Consider the following 21697-nt stretch of genomic DNA (forward strand, 5'->3'; position numbering starts at 1 on the left):
TTATTATTATAAACAAATGTACAGTCATAATCTCAGTATCTAACATGGTTTCATTTACAACTTTAAAAAAATTATATATATATACATTTATTTTATTTTTATTTTTTTTTACAAAGATTACTGGATGTTTAAAAAAAAATGAAATGAAAATGTTTTAAAAATACTATTTCAGATTTTGTACTTAAAATAATTCACTTTCAGTTCAATGTCCCTGCGAACAAAAATATGCTATACAAACATTTTGCATTAAGTTATGAAAATATTATTTCAGAATGTTCTGAGTGTGTGTGTGTGTGTGTGTGATACAGTAGATGTCATCTGTGTCTGTTTACAGTAAAACTGTAGTGTGGATCTGATGAATTATTGATGCTCCTCTTTATTCCTCTGGTATCTGTATGTCTGATCTGCGGTCAGTGACGTGTCGGTCCAGCTGTGCGGCGCGTGGGTTTGCTCTGGGGTGTGATTGTGTGTTGTCTCCAGTGACGGCTCATTATGTGGGAGTAATTACGGCCGGTGGAGAGAAGGACTCCTGCAGCTGCGGCTCTCATCAGTCATGGAGAGCGTCTTCAGAGGTCTGACCGCCGCCGCCTTCCTGCACTCCTGGACTCGGTTCGACCGCCACGGTGAGTTCACACACCTGATGCATGAGATATGACCTTTAACCTGCTGCTGACCACCTGCTCTGTGCAGATGACGGGTTCATTGACCGGAAGAACCTGGACGAGTTTTTACGGCAGCTGATGAAGACGCTGAAGACTGTGAGTAAAGATGAGTGTTTGTCCTTCATCAGATCCACAGCCTCTTTCTCTTCATGTCTTTAGTGGTTTTAGTGCCTGTTTGAAGTCTGTTGCTCTGATTATAAAGTGTGTTTGTTGTTCATCTGATGACATTCAGACTTCAGATCTGCTGTTAAATGATGTTGTTCAAATTACAATTTTTTAAAGTTTGTGAAAGAGTCTCTTCTGCTCATCAAAGCTGCATTTATTTGATCAAAAACACAGTAAAAACAGTGAAATATTATTCCAATGTAAATCAGCTGTTTTCTGTGTGAATATATAGTAAAGTGTAATTTATTCCTCTGAATTTTCAGCATCGTTACTCCAGTCTTCAGTGTCACATGATCCTTCAGAAATCATTCTGATATGATGATTTGCTGCTCAAGAAACATTTATGATTCATTCATCAATGTTGAAAACAGTATTTTTTGTGGAAACTGATACATTTTTAGGATTGTTTGATGAATCGAAAGTTCAAAAAACAGCAATTATTTGAAACTTCTGATCAACTTAATGTGTCCTTGATGAATAAAAGCGTGCATGTTTGAACACTGGTGTACTTTATCATTCTGACGTGATCACAGATGAATCTCGTGTGTGTGTGTGTGTGTGTGTGTGTGTGTGTGTGTGTGTGTGTGTGTGTGTGTGTGTGTGTGTGTGTGTTGTAGTGTGATGCGTCTGAGCAGCAGGTTCAGAAGGTCAGAGGGATGATTCTGTCCAGCTGTGACGTCACTGGAGACGGACGCCTGCCGATGGAGCAGGTTCTGACATCTACACTAAAATATAACTAAACAAATTTACATAGTTAAATACGGTTTTCCATTGAAACAGTTATATTCCAGTCAGGGGGAAACAGAAATAATTACTGGCTCTATTACAGGATTTTACAGTACTAAATATTTACCTCTAAATTATGCACCATTTATCGTCTGTAATATTATGGTGTAACCACTAGATGGCTGTATAGCTCTATATAAATACATGGCTGTGTGTTCCCTATTGCTGTGAACATTGATTTCAGACATAATAATTTACTTCTATTAGGTTTTGCATTTGGATATATATTTAGACATTATTAGATGTAGGGGAGAGTGGGGTGATTTGTGCCAGGGGGGAAGTAGTTCCACCCATTGTTTCTGGAAAACCATAGAAGAAATTGGTCATGTGACCTACATAATTTTGAAAAGCCATCCATTTTACTCATCCTCCAAAGAAGAGAGAGACACATGGCATGAGAGGAAAGCACATTTTAGCTAAAAAATCTGTTTTTTCCCTTTCAAAGTAAAATTTCTATGATCAAGGTTTTTTGATTGTAGTGTCTGAACAATTATAGATAAGTTTGAAAACATTTCACACATGTTTTAGTGCTTTAGCAGGCTACACAATGAGTCTATACAGTTAGCATGATGTTAGCTCTTAACTGCTGGATCATGCTAGTTTTTCAAACTTGTGGGTCCGGGGTGATTTGTGCCAGAGGGCCAGTGGCACAACTCACCCCCACGTATGATTATTTTCAATATATTATTAATTTGTAATTGTACATTGTACTCTTACATTTTAGCAGTTAAACTATGTGACATTCTTGATTTTAGACCAAAACCCACCACGCACTTATAAAACGCACTTTCTGAAGATGAAAAGCATGAAATGGTCCAATGTTGTGCAAAAGGCATGAAAACAACTAATATTGTGTGAAAACTGAATGAAGATTATCGAATTATCATAAGATTTATGAGTGATTTAGAGCACAGCAGAACTCATCAGATAAAGGCTTATTAATGAAAGTTCCTGTCAAAAAATTTTTATAAAAAAAGCCAGTGTTCAGCAGCAAACAGGTATTTTCATCTTCAGAGAGATCTTTCTTCCTCCCCATTTTGCATGAGAACTGTGACTTGCTTAATAATGTGGAACAACCTCTAAGTAGGGTTTCCATAGACCTGGCAAATTATTTTGTCTGAGATTGATACCAGTTATAAGACATGGATAAATAAACAAACAAACATTTTCTTAGGAAAAACTAAAATCTGAATGTTTATTCTATTGAAATCTTACTGATATGTCACTTGCATAATAATTTGTAACGTGGCGTATTCTTATGTTATTCTTATAATTGACAGACAGCGTTCTATGTATGTCAACAGGCATCTATTGTGTTTTCCCAAAAACTACAAAATATGACTTAGCCTATTCCAACAGTTTAATAGGGTGACAATATCTAAATAAACCTTAAATGAGTAATTTTGTATTGAATTTGTCTTGATTTCATATAGCATTACAGTTCATAACATTAAAATGTTCTGTTTTACTTCAGAAATGACTGGCACAAATTACCCCTACGTATTCTCCCCAAAGGCACAACTTACCCCGCACCAGGGGCAAGTTGTGCCACGAGACCACTTTTTTTCAAAAGCTATATTCCTGAAACAATTTATTTCAGATCCAATGTTATTGTTCTCAGGGATGCACCACATCCTGAAATATATGTACATTCTTAAGTTGAAGGCATTACTGCCATGGCCTCACTTTAAAGTCACTTTGAGTAAAAACTGGCACAACTCACCCCACTTTCCCCTATTGATGAAAATTCCCTGATAATTTACTCACCTCCATGTCATTCAAGATGTTTGTTTTTCTTTCGTCAGTGGAAAAGAAATGAAGGTTTTTGAGGAAAACATTCCAGGATTTTTCTCCATATAGTGGACTTCACTGGGGTTCAACGGGTTGAAGGTCCAAATGTCAGTTTCAGTGCAGCTTCAAAGAGCTCTACATGATCCCAGACGAGGAATAAGAGTCTTATCTAGAGAAACCATCAGACATTTTCTAAAAAATAACCACAAATGTTCGTCTTGCACTGCTCTGTGATGCTCCACGCATGACGTAATCACGTTGGAAAGGTCACGCGTGACGTAGGCGGAAGTACCGATCCAGTGTTTACAAAGTGATCGTAAAAAGACTAAGTCTTTACAAAAAAAGGTAAAACAACGATGTTGGACGATTTTGAAGTTGGAGGAGAAAATGAGATGAGTTTTCTGCGGTACTTCCACCTACGTCACGCATGACCTTTCCAACATGATTACGTCATGCGTGGAGCATCTCAGAGCAGTGCAAGATGAGCATTTGTGGTTAAAAAGTATATAATGTTTATTTTTATTTAGAAAATGTCCGATGGTTTCTCTAGATAAGACTCTTATTCCTCGTCAGGGATCATGTAGAGCTCTTTGAAGCTGCACTGAAACTGACATTTGGACCTTCAACCCGTTGAACCCCAGTGAAGTCCACTATATGGAGAAAATCCTGGAATGATTTCCTTCATTTCTCTTCCACTGAAGAACATCTGTCTAGAGTGATCTGATGGTTGTGTGTTAGCGTGAGGAAGAGTAACTGATGTCCGTCTGATGCAGTTGGCGGCTGCGGTTCTTCCTGAGGAGGAGAACTTCCTGCTGCTGTTCCGCAGGGAGGCGCCGCTGGAGAACAGTGTGGAGTTCATGAGGGTCAGAGTCATCATCTTCATCATCTTCATCAGATAGTTGAGTTAAATCAGGTGTTCAGACTCTCTGGTCTCTTCTCAGATCTGGCGCCGCTATGACGCTGACAGCAGCGGATACATCTCTGCCGCAGAGCTGAAGGTGAGGTGTGCTGATGATGTCACTTCCTGTGTGTGTGTGAGTGCGTGTGTTTGTGTACTCACGCTGCCGTCTCTGTTCTGATGATGTCAGAGTTTCCTGCGGGATCTTTTCCATCAGCACAACAGACAGATCACTACAGACCGACTGGAGGAGTACACCGATACCATGGTAACACCGTGCCTTATGAAATAATATATAATAAACATATAATGCGACACAATGATGATTGACAGATGAACAAATAAACCTGATGATCATGTCTGATACTCATGATTTTTATAATAAATGAGTAAAGCTGAAATATTACTAACAATATCAAAGTTATTCTTACGTTTGCTTGATGAAATCAGATTTCAAAGACACGAGCTGACGGTCAATCAGACTTAAATTTATTTCAGTAGTTAATTTTCATTGTTTAATTTATCAAAAATCTTTTTAGTTACGATAATAACCAGCTGATGTGATTCTGTCTCCTGACTTCCAGATGAAGATGTTTGACAAGAACCAGGACGGTCGTTTGGATCTGAATGATATGGCGAGGTGATGCTGATCTCATCGAACACATCATCAGTCACATGACTCTGGAGTAACTGATTGCGATTGGTCAATCAGATGTTTGTCTAATGACTAAACTGTATGAGAGATCAAGTTTAGCACGTTTCACGTGTCTTTCAGATATGGAATAAGATCTGCTTCAGATCATGAAGTCTGAAGTTTGCTCATGATTCTATGTATTTTGGTTCGATTCATTATAATGTATTTAAATATGCATAAAAATAAGCTGAAGACACAAACGTGAGGGTAGAGTACACTGGGAATCATTTATAGCTGAAGGATCATTAATCTGGTGATTTCTGTCCCTGTGAACGACACTCATATTGATCGTCATGTTTGTGTCCGGCAGGATCCTGGCGCTGAAGGAGAACTTCCTGCAGAAGTTTGAGATGCAGGCGAGTGAGATATAAACCAGACTGAACTCATGTTGGTTTCTTCTGGTTCATGCAGCGGCTCGCTGTAATGATGTTTGAGTGGACGATCATTAAGGGTTCAGTCGCTGAAACTCTGCTGTAATTGTTCAAGTTTCCAACGATCATCATTCTCCTCTAAAAGTGATCAGACCAAACCGTAAGTCGTAGAGATGTGAATTTTTGAGGGCTGGTAGTGCTCACACCGTCTACAGCCTCACCAAAGCTCGCCCCAATCGGCCTGACGGGGGCGCTACAGCGCTCAAAAGTACTAAATCGTAGGCTCAAGTGCCGGGTATCGTTGGAATCTTTTGTTCAAGACGGATTCAATCATCAACATTTTTGGGGTATTTTGGCCCGACCGGAACCAATCCAGTGCAGCGAGATTCTCCGGAGTCTGATTGTCAATAATCATCAATAAAAGTTAACATTTCGATTCACGGTCTCTAAGAGCCACCAAAACGTTCGAAGTGGGCGGAGCCACTTTTACTAAAATAGCTATAACTCATGAACAGAATGAGATATTTTCACCAAACTTGGCACAAATGTGTAACAGCTCATTCTGTGGTCGTGTGAAAAAGGACGCAGTGACTGGCCATTTGGTGGCGCTACAACATAAAAAATCTTTAAAATGGCTATAACTACACAACCCGAAGTCTGATTGACTTGAAAATTGGCATGCAGTGTCTTTGTCCAAGATCCCAAGACTGTCTTTGAGGATGTTCACGTATCTCAAGAAACACGGCTGGTGGCGGCCAATGAAGCTTGACAGCTATCAGATAAAAGCTATCAGATTATCAGAGGCCGATCGGAATGAAACTCGCTGGGCCTGTTTGACTCACGGCCCTAGAGACCTGTGAGAAATTCAAAAGAAATTCTGCTGCTGTCAATTGAATCGTTCATTAAATATTGGAGATTATTTCAAAAACCAACTTTCGCGAACTAGTCCAAGGTTTTTGGCCCGACCGGAACCAATCCAGTGCAGCGAGATTCTCTGGAGTCTGATTGTCAATAATCATCAAAAAAATGTTAAAGTTTCGATTCACGGTCTCTAAGGGCCACCAAAATGTTAGAAGTGGGCGGAGCCACTTTTACTAAAATAGCTATAATTCGCGAACGGATATTTCTTGAGATATTTTCACCAAACTTGGCACACCTGTGTAAAAGCTCATTCTGTGGTCGTGTGAAAAAGAATGCGGCGACTGGCCACTTGATGGCACTATAACATGGAAAAATCTTTAAAATGGCTATAACTACACAACCCGAAGTCTGATTGACTTGAAAATTGGCATGAGGTGTCTTTGTCCAAGATCCCAAGACTGTCTTTGAGGATGTTCGCGTATCTCAAGAAACACGGCTGGTGGCGGCCAATGAAGCTTGACAGCTATCAGATAAAAGCTATCAGATTATCAGAGGCCGATCGGAATGAAACTCGCTGGGCCTGTTTGACTCACGGCCCTAGAGACCTGTGAGAAATTCAAAAGAAATTCTGCTGCTGTCAATTGAATCGTTCATTAAATATTGGAGATTATTTCAAAAACCAACTTTCGCGAACTAGTCCAAGGTTTTTGGCCCGACCGGAACCAATCCAGTGCAGCGAGATTCTCCGGAGTCTGATTGTCAATAATCATCAATAAAAGTTAACATTTCGATTCACGGTCTCTAAGAGCCACCAAAACGTTCGAAGTGGGCGGAGCCACTTTTACTAAAATAGCTATAACTCATGAACAGAATGAGATATTTTCACCAAACTTGGCACAAATGTGTAACAGCTCATTCTGTGGTCGTGTGAAAAAGGACGCAGTGACTGGCCATTTGGTGGCGCTACAACATAAAAAATCTTTAAAATGGCTATAACTACACAACCCGAAGTCTGATTGACTTGAAAATTGGCATGCAGTGTCTTTGTCCAAGATCCCAAGACTGTCTTTGAGGATGTTCACGTATCTCAAGAAACACGGCTGGTGGCGGCCAATGAAGCTTGACAGCTATCAGATAAAAGCTATCAGATTATCAGAGGCCGATCGGAATGAAACTCGCCGGGCCTGTTTGACTCACGGCCCTAGAGACCTGTGAGAAATTCAAAAGAAATTCTGCTGCTGTCAATTGAATCGTTCATTAAATATTGGAGATTATTTCAAAAACCAACTTTCGCGAACTAGTCCAAGGTTTTTGGCCCGACCGGAACCAATCCGGTGCAGCGAGATTCTCTGGAGTCTGATTGTCAATAATCATCAAAAAAATGTTAAAGTTTCGATTCACGGTCTCTAAGGGCCACCAAAACGTTAGAAGTGGGCGGAGCCACTTTTACTAAAATAGCTATAATTCGCGAACGGATATTTCTTGAGACATTTTCACCAAACTTGGCACACCTGTGTAAAAGCTCATTCTGTGGTCGTGTGAAAAAGAATGCGGCGACTGGCCACTTGATGGCACTATAACATGGAAAAATCTTTAAAATGGCTATAACTACACAACCCGAAGTCTGATTGACTTGAAAATTGGCATGAGGTGTCTTTGTCCAAGATCCCAAGACTGTCTTTGAGGATGTTCGCGTATCTCAAGAAACACGGCTGGTGGCGGCCAATGAAGCTTGACAGCTATCAGATAAAAGTTATCAGAGGCCGATCGGAACGAAACTCGCTGGGCCTGTTTGACTCACGGCCCTAGAGACCTGTGAGAAATTCAAAAGAAATCGGCCACCAGGGGGTGCTTTTGCATTTTTCATGTGCGTAAAGGATTGTGTATCATGCGATGGTAGAACTCCTCATTGCATGATACACAGATTATTTCAAAAAACAACTTTAGCGAACTAGTCCTAGGTTTTGGCTCAACCTCGATAACTGTTAAAATCCTTTTAAAACCATATATTTCTGATGGTAAATTGCCTGTATTGGCTGTAAATGGACTTTTCCGTCTATGACCAAGATGGTTACATGTTCGCTAATTAAAACATAATACCTTTTTATGCATGTGCTTAAATGCCTTTAAGTGGTTAAACCCCGATATTTGCTGCTCGCAGCTATATTTATTGTTGTGTTTGTTCAGGCCTGCAGTCAGGAGGATCGCCGGAGAGACTTTGAGAAGATCTTTGCTCACTATGACGTGGTAAGAGGAGAAATGAGTGTGTGAGACATTAAAAGTGTGAATTATCTCTTATTTTTGTATTTAAATTTTTTATTTTAGTAATTTTTTGTCAGTTTTTTAAATGTCTGTTTAGTTTTTATTAATTTTTATTTCAGTTTTAGTTATTTTAGTGCATCAAGTGTAATAAAAAGAGAAATGTAATGTTTTTCCTGTAGAGTAACACCGGCGCTCTGGAGGGAGCAGAGGTCGACGGCTTCGTCAAAGACATGATGGAGCTGGTGAAGGTGAAGCGCTTTCACTGACCGTCTGTGTTTGATCTGCGCTGGTTAGATGTTCATATGTGTGTGTGTGTGTGTGTGTGTGTGTGTTTCAGCCCAGTCTCACCGGGACGGATCTGGACAAGTTCAGACAGGCTCTGCTGGGTCACTGTGACCTCAACGGAGACGGAAAGATCCAGAAGAACGAGCTAGCGCTGTGTCTAGGGCTCAAACTCTGAGGAGCCTAATTACACCACATGTGTGTGTGTGACAGTAATTACTGATCAGTGTGTGTGTGTGTGTCATTAGTGTCTGTCACTCACACCAGTGTGTGTGTGTGTGTGTGTGTGGTCAGGGCCGTAACCACCATAGACACTGAGGAACACCCCAATAATTATTACGCTCCGCTCTGTTTGTTGTTATGATGACAAACACTTTTACATTTCTATATTTAGTCTGCTCTGTCTCAGCATCTAAATATGCTATTATTCACATGATTCAAGTAGTTTCATTCATAACTGAATGTGATTAGATGAGAAACATTTTGCATTTTCATATTAGATATACGAATAAGTGTGAATGTGCACAGCAGAGTTAAATCAACTCTGATCGGAGTACATTTGGTCCCTCTCTATATAGTGTTAAAGCATTTTAATTAATTAAATTAAGTGATAAATGAGCATTAGTGATGAACACCTGCTGTTAACAAGCAGAATCACTGAAGAAAAGTTAAGATCTTGAGAGATATAATGTCATTTATCTTCAGTTGATTTCATCTAAGACTGTGGCTGAAGTCAGTTGTAGTTTCTCTTTTCTTCAGTGATTCTGCTTGTTAACAGCAGGTGTTCATCACTACTCCAAGCAGAGTTCATTTAACTCTGGTGATTTTTCTGTGTGTGCATATTTTAAAAGTTTAAATTGATTTCTTCATAACTACAGTAGATCTGGAACATTTACCTCTATTATTTCTTTCGCTTCATTCCCTTAAATCAATTTTACTCTTTTAATTATTTAATCCCCCGTGTCAGGTGATCATTAATCAGTGATTATTAGTCATGAAATCAAGGCAGATGCTTCTAGTTCATTTTTATTCATAAATGTAAATGCATGGAAAGTTAAACTTGATTGTATTTGTAATAAGTTTATGCCTAATTTCCTTTTTATGTCTACAAATCATTTTATGTAGTTATTACTTTGTTTTTAATTTATTATCTTAAAGTTCTTAATGTATTCACATTCATTTAGTTTAGTTCCTGTTATGTGCAGTGATGATATTTGTATTGTGTATTTTACTGTATTTACTTCATCTGAAATACAATTATATCATTATATATGTACAATATTTGTGGTGTTTAATAATAATAATAATAAAGATAATAATCTGAACCACTGGAAGATATCAAATCATTTCTGTCCAAATATATATGTATATATTATTTTATATCTTTACTGTAGTTTTCATTACAGTATAAAGCCTATAATATATATATTTAGAGAGTTTTGTGTTGATGTGCTGCTCAGGATATGACGTCATGACAGATTTCTAGGTGGCAGATGGTTGTTTCTCCTGCAGGTGGCGCTAGATCCGCATTCTGGACTGTTTTCTCTATAAATTTGAAATCCTTCGCGAAAGACTGTGATTGGTCCATCCTGATCAGCGCTGAGGAAAGTAACAAAAGCACGTGACTTTGGTCTGTGTGAAGAACACAACTGACTGAATTTAGAAGAATGGCACAATACTTGTTTCTCCCACATGAAGCAGTATGCGATTATGCCGTTCAAATTCAGCCTAGAATTATTATTATTATTATTTATTTTAGACCATCGAGATCCTTCCGGTCCGCGAAGCCCCGCCCACTCGACCACGTGTTTGTTGTGTTTATGGGCGCATTGAGAAGCGCGTGCAGGTTTTATTTCTCCACTTCTGCAAAAATCACAATGACCAACTTCAGATTTATAGGTGAGAGAATATTATTATGTGTCTGATCGTTTGAGAAATGATCTTTCAGCAGAAGTACTGAAACATGACGTTTATGACACTAATGTCATGTTTTCATAAAGAAATATATTAAATTATGATCTGTGTGTAGATATTGGCATCAATCTAACAGACCCGATGTTCAGAGGAATCTATAGAGGAACTCAGAAACATGAAGGTAATGATAAAACTCAATATACTCCTAAATAATTAGGAATATAGAATGATTGATCTATTTATTGATATATTGGAATGTCAAATTCATTATTAGATAAATATTCAGGTATATTTTTATATTCACAATGTGAATCTGTGGTTTCAGAGCGGATCACAGTGTAATGTAGAGAGTTGTGTGTCTCAGATGATTTTCCTCAGGTCATCGAGAGAGCGCTGAAGGTCGGCGTGCAGAAGGTCAGCAAAGGTCATATAGAGATGATATCTGAGCAGGGATGATGATGATGATGATGATGATGTTTCCTCACAGTTCATCATCACTGGAGGAAGCCTGGAGGACAGCAGAGAGGCGCTCAGACTCGCACAGACCCGAGGTATGACCGCACCGCGTCACCGTCACTGCAGATTCGCAGTCATGTAGTGTGTGTGTGTGTGTGTGTGTGTGTGCAGAGGAGTTCTTCAGTACGGTGGGCTGTCACCCGACCCGCTGCGGGGAGTTCGATCAGCTGGGCTCGGATCAGTACCTGTCGTCTCTGGTGGATCTGAGCGTCGGGGACAGACAGAAGGTGGTCGCTGTGGGAGAGTGTGGCCTCGGTCAGCATTTACTGCTTCCTGATCATGTATGATTATTCCCGTCAAGCATGAGTAATAATCATCAGTTCTGTCTGTGTCAGACTTTGACAGGTTGGAGTTTTGTCCCAGAGAAACTCAGCTCAAGTGAGTGTTTCAGACGCTTCAGCTGTGCTTTCTGATGATGTCGTGATGTTCAGCACGTGTGATTGGCTCTCACAGGTACTTCGAGCGGCAGTTTGATCTGGCGGAAGAGACTCGATTACCCATGTTCCTCCACTGCAGGAACTCACACCCACAATTCCTTGGTACGGAGTCTCTCCTGGAAAAGTGTGTGTGATGTTGAGAGTGTGTGTAAACTCTGTGTGTGTGTGTGTGTGTGTCGCTCACAGACATCATGAAGAGGAACAGAGATCGGTGTGCCGGTGGAGTGGTGAGTGTGACCTGTTCTTCTGGCATCATGACGTTTCCTTCCTGTTTTCTTCATATTTCCTTTGTGTTTCCTCAGCGTTTCCTCCTTGTTTCCTCTGTTTCTTCCGTGTTTCCTCAATGTTTCCTCAGCGTTTCCTTCATGTTTTCTCCATATTTCCTCCAATTTTTCCTTTGTTTCCTCCATGTTCCCTTCGTATTTCCTTCATGTTTCTTTCCTTCATGCTTCATGTTATTTCCACGTTTCCTTCATGTTTCCTCCACATTTTCTGTGTTTTCTCCATATTTCTTTTGTGTTTCTTCTGTGTTTCCTTTGTGTTTGTTTCCTTCGCGTTTCCTTCGTGTTTCCTCTGTGTTTTCTCCATATTTCCTCAATGTTTCCTTTGTTTGCTTCACGTTTCCTGTTTCCTTTGTGTTTACTCTGTTTCCTTCATGTTTCCTCAATGTTTCCTCCATATTTCCATTGTGTTTCCTCCGTGTTTCCTCTGTGTTTCCTTCATGTTTCCTCCTTGTTTCCTCCTGTGTTTCCTCCATATTTCCATTGTGTTTCCTCCGTGTTTCCTCTGTTTCCTTCATGTTTCCTCAATGTTTCCTCCATATTTCCTTTGTGTTTCTTCTGTGTTTCCTTTGTGTTTGTTTCCTTCGTGTTTCCTTCGTGTTTCCTCTGTGTTTTCTCCATATTTCCTCAATGTTTCCTTTGTTTGCTTCACGTTTCCTGTTTCCTTTGTGTTTACTCTCCGTTCCCTTCGTGTTTCCTCAGCATTTCCTCCTTGTCTCCTCTGTGTTTCCTCTGTGTTTCCTTCATGTTTCCTCAATGTTTCCTCCATATTTCCATTGTTTCCTCCGTGTTTCCTCTGTGTTTCCTTCATGTTTCCTCAATGTTTCCTCCATATTTCCATTGTTTCCTCCGTGTTTCCTCTGTGTTTCCTCCGTGTTTCCTTCATGTTTCCTCAATGTTTCCTCCATATTTCCATTGTTTCCTCCGTGTTTCCTCTGTGTTTCCTCCATATTTCCATTGTGTTTCCTCCATGTTTCCTCAATGTGTTCCTCCATATTTCCATTGTTTCCTCCGTGTTTCCTCTGTGTTTCCTCCATATTTCCATTGTGTTTCCTCCGTGTTTCCTCTGTGTTTCCTTCATGTTTCCTCCATGTTTCCTCCATATTTCCATTGTGTTTCCTCCATGTTTCCTCCGTGTTTCCTTCATGTTTCCTCAATGTTTCCTCCATATTTCCATTGTTTCCTCCGTGTTTCCTCTGTTTCCTTCATGTTTCCTCCGTGTTTCCTCTGTGTTTCCTCCATATTTCCATTGTGTTTCCTCCGTGTTTCCTCCGTGTTTCCTTTGTGTTTCCTCCATGTTTCCTCCGTGTTTCCTCTGTGTTTCCTTCATGTTTCCTCAATGTTTCCTCCATATTTCCTCCATATTTCCATTGTGTTTCCTCCGTGTTTCCTCCATGTTTCCTCCGTGTTTCCTTCATGTTTCCTCCATATTTCCTCCATATTTCCATTGTGTTTCCTCCGTGTTTCCTCCATGTTTCCTCCGTGTTTCCTTCATGTTTCCTCAATATTTCCTCCATATTTCCATTGTTTCCTCCGTGTTTCCTCCGTGTTTCCTTCATGTTTCCTCAATGTTTCCTCCATATTTCCATTGTTTCCTCCGTGTTTCCTCCATGTTTCCTCCATGTTTCCTTCATGTTTCCTTCGTTTCCTCCATGTTTCCTCAATGTTTTCTCTATATTTCCGTTGTGTTTCCTCCATGTTTTTCTTTTGTTTCCTCCATATTTCCGCCATGTTTTTCTTTTGTTTTCTCCATGTTTCCTTCATGTTTCCTTTGTTTCCTCCATGTTTCCTCAGTGTTTCCTTCACTTTTTCTCTGTTTCTGCCATGTTTCCTCAGCTCAGTGTTTTCTGTTGTCTCGTGTGTTCCTCAGGTTCACTCGTTTGATGGCACGCAGCAGGACGCGGCGGCTCTGATAGATCTGGATCTGTACATTGGCATCAACGGCTGGTGAGTCAGTGTCTCTGACTGATGTTCGTCTCACCATTATTCATCGCTGACATGATTTTATTTCTATATTTTAGCTCTTTGAAAACAGCAGAGAACCTGGAGGTGATGAAGTCAATCCCATCGGACAGACTGATGATCGAAACAGGTCCAGGCTGAGTCATTTTACATCACAGTAACTCTATATATGAATAGAATTGATTTTTTTTTTTTCTAGAAATTCAGCTACAGTTTGGGGTCAGTATTTTCTCAAATCGAAAGATCAGATGATTCAGATCAAATGAATTTGAATTAAAACAGTTAAAACAGATTAACTCTATATTTTGGTTGGTAAGTCAGTGTTTCTTCAGGTGTTCGTGTCACTAGACTCATGCGGTCGCTCTCTCTGCAGACGCGCCGTGGTGCGGCATTAAAAACACTCACGCAGGAGCGAAGATGATCCGAAGCACATTCCCCACTAAGAAGAAGTGGGAGACGGGACACTGCGTGAAGGACCGCAACGAGCCCTGCCACATCATGTATGTCACAGAGCGCTCATGCGTGTTCAGAGCCGTGTGTTGATATGATGTCTGAAACTTTGTATTACCTGCACTTCCTGTGAACGAATGTCAATGTAAATATCAGACAGGTGCTGGAGGTGATGGCGGCGGCGAGGGGCGAAGATCCACTGGACCTGACTGAAACCATCTACAACAACACCATGAGACTGTTCTTCAAGAGCAGATCCTGAGAGGGACTTTTATTTTCATATATGTGTGTGTTGTTCAAAAGATGCACAATAAAAGTGACCAGAACAATGTGTGCATGGTTATCATTGTTAACGGAAACTATCAAAACCATTTATTTTAATTGAAATAAAGCTGAAATAAAATAAAATTGAATAAAATATAAACATTATATGAAAAACTGCACCAAAATTAGTAATGTTGCTCTGAGAGGAAGCACTAAAATTACTAACTGAAAATAAATAAAAACTAAAACTGAAATAAACAATGTATTAAACCTAAATAGTCATATTTAAAAATAACAACAAAAATGAAACATAAAGGCACATAACATTTCTGAAAATTAAACTAAAATAAAACCTGAAAATATAAAAATAAATGGCAATTCAAAATATTAATAAAAATTGTAATATTATATAATAATTATATATTATTACATTTTTTATTAATGTTTTGAATATAATATATATAATTATATTAATATATTAAAATAAATGTTTTATATTCTAATTATTATATAATATTATATAATAATAAAATAACACTGGTAATGATTTTTTGTACATTTTTGTTAAGATTTGCCATTAGATTATTGCAAGAATAACAACCTACAGTTCATGAATATTCATGAATATATCATGCAAAATGCAATTCAGCTTTATATGCATATGTAAGCTGTAGTATTTAAAATAAAAAACTTACTGACAAGACTGTACGGATTTTGCTTTTCAATAATAATAAAAAAAGATAATTAGGAGTATTGTGGGAGATCCATATGCAATTAATCTGGTACATCATTTTCATATTCACAGATCAAAAACCTTAAAATGTTTTAAATTGTAAAATAAAATTACATATTTTTAAAAATAAATCTTATATATATATATATATATATATATATATATATATATATATATATATATATAAAACTTGTATTTATTTATGTTGTCTGAATAATAAATATAAATTATTAATAATTATAAATTAAAAATTTATTTTTTGTAATTATTAAAAATAAATACAAATCATATAAATAATAGATTTTTTTATTCAAAATCGTTCTGTTAATTATTAATAATAACCCAGGGTGTGGTGTGCCTTCTGTAGTGTAGTATTACGTATTGTGCGCATGTGCTTTGTCACTTCCGCGTTCCTCACATAGCAACAGCAGCAGAGCCAAAATGGCGACCGGTGGAGATCCTGCGTGACATCGAACCGAGTCACAACACCGAAACCTGCGGTTTCCCCAGACACCGGCGTCAGCGCCATGGCCTCCGCTCACGGGCGGCTGGGTCAGCACTTTCTGGCCGTGCTGGATGTGGCTCTGCGGGTCCCGAGCATCTTTATAATCGACGCTATATTTAACTCATACTCTGATCCCGGTGCCGGATGGACCGGAACCGCCGGAAGAGTGTTAATCCGCGCGCTGGGTGAGTCCGGGCTCTCGGGCGGGCGTTAATGCTGGTGTTCTGGTGCTGCTGTTCTCACGTCAGAGATAATGAGCTTAAATCGATGAACCGGGCCTGAAAACAGAACCGAATGACACTTCTCCGTTTGTTCATAGTGTGAGAGAACCTGTCAGAACTGAGTCAGTCATAATAGTACATAAATAATAGTCACGACAACAAGTTTACATTTTGGAGAACAAAACATAAGTATATCATTAAAAAATTGCCTAATGTTTACAAATCAGTTGTTAATTTTAGTCAGTAATATTACAGAGTTCATTTATAGTAGCGCTGTCACGATACTGGAGTTTGTAACTTCGATATGATACCTTGATAAATATCGATATTTTTGACAACACTACAATTCAGAGTGATTCTTTTCCTTGAGTAAAATTGGCATGTACATTATAGAATACACAACGAAATTCAATCGAATTGCAATATTGTCAATCAAATCACGAAATCGAAAATGGGTTTAAAATTTCCAGTTTTTGAAAACGAAGCCATTATCGTGTCTCGGTGTAAACTAGAAAAATGCAAATTTGTGAAAACGGTGCCTCGTGTGTGTTACATGTTCAGTCTATAAGTGCATAGTGTTTTTTTACAGAATGACATCGCCATCTACTGGCCTGGCAGCAGAATACAGCGTTTTTAGTAGTTCTCGCGGATCCCATTTTCGCATCTGTACGCTTTCACTACATGGTTGTCGTGTAAACATACCCTAAATGAAAACAGAACCGAATGACACTTCTCCGTTTGTTCAAGACTGTCAAAACTGATGCAAGAGTCAGTCATAATAGTATATAAATAATAGTCACGACAACAAGTTTACATTTTGTAGAACAAAACATAAGTATATCATTAAAAAATTACCTAATGTATACAAATCAGTTGTTAATTTAATATTTCAGTAATTTAGCGACTGACAGAGTTTATTTATAGTAGCGTTGGCATGTACATTATAGAATATACATCGAAATTCAATCGAATTATATTGTCAATCAAATCGTGAATTTTTTCCAGTTTTTGAAAACGAAATCATTATCGTGTCTCAAAAACGCAAATTTGTGAAAACGGTGCCTCGTGTGTGTGTTATGCGTTCAGTCTATAGGCGCATAGTGTTTTTTTACAGAGTGACATCGCCATCTACTGGCCTGGCAGCAGAATACAGCGTTTTTAGTCGTTCTCGCAGATCCCTGTGAACAGGGATTGTTTTGACAACGTTGTCGTCTGTACTAAATTTAAAAAATATATACATATTTATATATATTTTAGATTACACATAAATATAAATATTTTATATATAAATATCATTTTTTCTTAAATATATACATGTATGTGCATGTATTTATATATACATAATTAATATACACAGAACAAACACACATATATTACGTAAACACAGATTTTTATTTTGCAAACGATTAATCGCGATTAATCGTTGTGCAGCCCTAGTCTGTACACAAACAACGGAAAGACTTTTCCGCTTTTACTACATCATTGTCGCGTAAACGTATCCTAAATGTGACGCGTTATTTCCTGTTGAATATTTTGTTGCATTACGTTGATTCTCATACTGTTCTTCACGTCGTGTTTTGCAGGTATTCTGGTTTCCAGTGTGGTTCTGGTGCTTTCCCAGAAGTCCCTGTTCAAGTTCTACACCCTGTTCACAGCCGTCCTCCTGGGCGGTGCGACAGTTCTGGTCAACTACTACGGCACGTCTCGCGGCGCGGAGGTGCTGCTGCCGCTGCGTAACGGCCCGACGCTCTGGCTAGCCCTGGCGCTGCTGCAGCTGCTGCTAGGATTGGGATACGTGGCGCTGCTGAACGTACAGTCGCTGTGCGCCGCCCTGGTGGTGGTGGACATCATGGCGCCGCTGTGCGGGCTGATGGCGGAGCTGCCGGCGGACGCGCGACAGACGCTGGCGCTTGCGTCGGGAGCGATTCTAGCGGCGCACGCGGCCGTGAACCTCCTGCTGAAGCTCAAGTGGTTCTACTACTCGTGCCGCTACGTCTACCTGCTGCTGCGCCACATGTACCGCATCTACGGCCTGCAGCTGCTGCTGGAGGACACGTGGAAGCGCATACGCTTCCCAGACATCCTGCGTGTCTTCTGGCTGACGCGCATGACGGCACAAGCCGTCATCTTAGTGTACGTGGTGCGCGTGGTGCGCTCCGAGAGCGGCCTGCAGCTCGGCTGGGATGTGTTCTGGGACTTGTTCAGCAACCTCATCATCAGCGGCTGCGACTCGACGCTAACCGTGCTCGGCATGAGCGCAGTCATATCCTCGCTAGCGCATTATCTCGGACTGAGCATCCTAGCGTTCATCGGCTCCACCGAGGAGGAGGATAAGCGGCTCGGGTTCGTCGCGCCCGTGCTGTTCTTCATCCTCGCGCTGCAGACGGGACTAAGCGGACTCAAACCCGAGGAGCGCCTGGTGCGCCTCAGCAGGAACATGTGCCTTCTGCTCACGGCGATTCTGCACTTCATCCACGGCATGACGGATCCGGTGCTCATGTCCCTCAGCGCCTCGCACGTCTCCTCCGTCCGCCGACACGTTCCCGTCCTGCTGGTGTCGCTGGTTCTGTTCGCTCTTCCCGTCCTGCTCAGTCACCTGCTGTGGCATAAGTTCGAGCTCAACACGTGGCTGTTCGCCGTCACCGCCTTCTGCGTGGAGCTCTGCCTGAAGGTGCTGGTGTCGCTCACCGTCTACGCGCTCTTCATGATCGACGGCTTCTACAACGTGCTCTGGGAGAAGCTGGACGACTACGTCTACTACGTGCGCTCCACCGGCAACGTCATCGAGTTCGTCTTCGGCGTGATCATGTTCGGCAACGGCGCATACACGATGATGTTCGAGTCGGGCAGCAAGATCCGCGCGTGCATGATGTGCCTTCACGCGTACTTCAACATCTACCTGCAGGCCAAGAACGGCTGGAAGACGTTCATCAACCGCCGTACGGCCGTCAAGAAGATCAACTCGCTGCCGGAGGTCAAAGGCACGCAGCTGCGGGACATCGAGGACGTCTGCGCCATCTGCTACCAGGAGTTCGCTACGTCTGCGCGGATCACGCCGTGCCACCATTACTTCCACGCGCTCTGCTTGCGCAAGTGGCTGTACATCCAGGACACGTGTCCCATGTGCCACCAGCGCGTCTACATCGAGGACGACGGACACGAGCGCGTCGCCTTCTCTAATAACAACGGCTACGCCGCGCCGGCTCAGGAGAGGGCGGAGTTTGAGGAGGACAGGGGCGGGGCTGAAGCGGGCGGGGCCGTGGGAGGGGCGGAGCCTGAGAACGAGCTCCTGGAGGACAACGACAGCATCGAGTACGACGAAGACGAGTGGGGAACGCAGCCCGGCGCCGCGCCCGTCGAGGAGGATTACATTAACAACGACGACGACGACGACACGGACTCCAGCTGAACCGAGGCGGAGATTTAAGATCAGGGATGTTTTTGTTTTTTGTTGGCATAAAAGGGCTTGTGTTTTATCATGGACTGCTCTTGAGTGAACGATGAAGAGTGACGTGCTACTGTAATGGCAGTATACCTCGATATGATCACTACTGGTCTCTTGTGTGACCTCTCTTATAATTGTGTACATTATTGTACATGTAATAAAAGAATGATACAGTTGTCCACTGGAGAAAGCTGAATCAGCTGTTAATCTCTCATGTCTCCTCCTCAGTATCTGATATTATCACGCGGTGTTGCTTTTTGACCTGCCAGGCGCATTTCCCCATGTTTCATCAAGAACGGTGTTTTCTGAAGTGTGGTGTTGTTGTGAGCGCAGTGACTCCATCATGTGTTTGATTTCAGGCTAAACTGTTGATTTTGCCAAGAGAACTGATGTAAATAAAGAATCAGCTTTAGTTCTTTTGTAAATAAAATTAATAAGATGAAGTTCTATGGAACTTTGCACTTAATTATATTATTGGAGTGTGTTTGTTGTTTTTCTCACAGCTTTCTTTTCATTCTCTCAACATTACATTTATTTATTTCAGATAAATTTAAACGTTTAGAGTCGTGACACCAAATATGAGCACGTGGAGCAAATTTACATTGTGTTAAATGTGAAATACCTTTAAAGAACATGATATAACTGAAGTCAAAAAGAAAAGAAATTAGGACTTTTCTAATAAAATTATATATATATATATATATATATATATATATATATACCACATAAAAAGAAATCATGCTTTTGTAAAAGTATGTATTAATTAGAGATGCACCGATACCGATAGCCGATTATTCAGAGTGATATCTGCCGATACCGATAATGATACCGATAGTTTGGGGGTTCTGCCTTTTATACCTTCTTGTAAACTAATAATTCAATTCTAATTAATCACATTTTGAAAGAAATGCAAATAAAAACTTTATTCTCTCCATTTCATCAACTTTTTTCAGAGTAACTGACATCAGTTATAAACAAACACATTACTCAAATTAATATTAAAATTCTGAAGATAAAATTATATTTCTAAACTTTCTGAATGTTATTCATTCATATAATTACTACTAATATTGAACATAATAATAATAATGTGTAGTACGTTTTAATTTTGACTTTTCTCAATTATGACTCAGTATGTTACAACTTAATTTTTTATGTCAAAAAGTGAAAGTTTTGACTTGGTATGTCATAATTTTGACTTCTTATCTAAATTTCAACCTTTTAACCGTAATTATGATTTCATATGTAATAATTTCAACTTATCTCAATTTAAACATTTTAATATCATTATTTAGTATGTCATCTTTCAACTTTTTATCTCATAATTATGACTCATACTTTCATACTTTTCTTATGTCATTATTATGGCAAAGTCGAAGTTATTACTTGATATGTCGAAATTATGACTTCTAATCTTTTCTTACATATATATATACATGCCACACAAGAAAAAGAATCATGCTTTTGTAAATGTATATTTATGAAAGTCATAATTATGACATAAATTGACATTAAGACGAAATGATGACATAGAAAGTCATACAGTACAGTCCAAAAGTTTGGAACCACTAAGATTTTTAATGTTTTTAAAAGAAGTTTCGTCTGCTCACCAAGGCTACATTTATTTAATTAAAAATACAGTAAAAAACAGTAATAATGTGAAATATTATTACAATTTAAAATAACTGTGTACTATTTAAATATATTTGACAAAGTAATTTATTCAAAGTGATGCAAAGCTGAATTTTCAGCATCGTTACTCCAGTCTTCAGTGTCACATGATCCTTCAGAAATCATTCTAATATGATGATTTGCTGCTCAAGAAACATTTAATGTGTACAATTGTACAAAATATTTGTGTACAATATTTTTTTTCAGGATTATTTGATGAATAGAAAGTTCAAAAGAACAGTGTTTATCTGAAATCTAATCTTTTGTAACATTATAAATGTCTTTACTGTCACTTTTGATTGATTTATTTATTGCATCCTTGCTGAATAAAAGTATTCATTTCTTTAATTTCTTTTCAAAAAAATAAAAATAAAAATTCTTACTGACCCCAAACTTTTGAACGGTAGTGTATAATGCTACAGAAGCTTTGTATTTCAGATAAATGCTGTTCTTTTGAACTTTCTATTCATCAAGGAATCCTGAAAAAAAAAGTACACAACTGTTTTCAACATTGATAATAATCATA

The 21697-nt window shown here is 39.6% G+C and overlaps 3 protein-coding genes across 3 annotated transcripts; all 3 read left to right on the top strand.

The window, feature by feature from the left end:
* The first annotated feature begins 456 nt into the window (after positions 1–456).
* LOC125275986 (secretagogin-like) lies at positions 457–10097 on the top strand. The gene is made up of 11 exons (XM_048203362.1): positions 457–623; positions 691–758; positions 1445–1537; positions 4178–4267; positions 4346–4402; positions 4493–4570; positions 4887–4942; positions 5307–5352; positions 8416–8475; positions 8670–8738; positions 8828–10097. Exons 1-11 carry the CDS (start codon positions 554–556, stop codon positions 8948–8950), a joined length of 810 nt encoding a protein of 269 aa, XP_048059319.1. The 5' UTR covers positions 457–553; the 3' UTR covers positions 8951–10097.
* Positions 10098–10522: 425 nt separating this feature from the next.
* Positions 10523–14663, top strand: tatdn1 (TatD DNase domain containing 1). The gene is made up of 12 exons (XM_048203361.1): positions 10523–10671; positions 10802–10867; positions 11051–11100; positions 11174–11237; positions 11314–11457; positions 11538–11580; positions 11656–11741; positions 11826–11866; positions 13791–13867; positions 13942–14012; positions 14256–14382; positions 14489–14663. The coding sequence occupies exons 1-12, from the start codon at positions 10593–10595 to the stop codon at positions 14592–14594; spliced, it is 954 nt and encodes a 317-aa protein (XP_048059318.1). The 5' UTR covers positions 10523–10592; the 3' UTR covers positions 14595–14663.
* A 1066-nt stretch (positions 14664–15729) lies between these two features.
* Positions 15730–19971, top strand: rnf139 (ring finger protein 139). The gene is made up of 2 exons (XM_048203363.1): positions 15730–16019; positions 17639–19971. Exons 1-2 carry the CDS (start codon positions 15857–15859, stop codon positions 19462–19464), a joined length of 1989 nt encoding a protein of 662 aa, XP_048059320.1. The 5' UTR covers positions 15730–15856; the 3' UTR covers positions 19465–19971.
* The last annotated feature ends 1726 nt before the right edge of the window (positions 19972–21697 follow it).

Source organism: Megalobrama amblycephala, linkage group LG9 (assembly GCF_018812025.1).
Source record: "Megalobrama amblycephala isolate DHTTF-2021 linkage group LG9, ASM1881202v1, whole genome shotgun sequence".
Lineage (NCBI taxonomy): Eukaryota > Metazoa > Chordata > Actinopteri > Cypriniformes > Xenocyprididae > Megalobrama > Megalobrama amblycephala.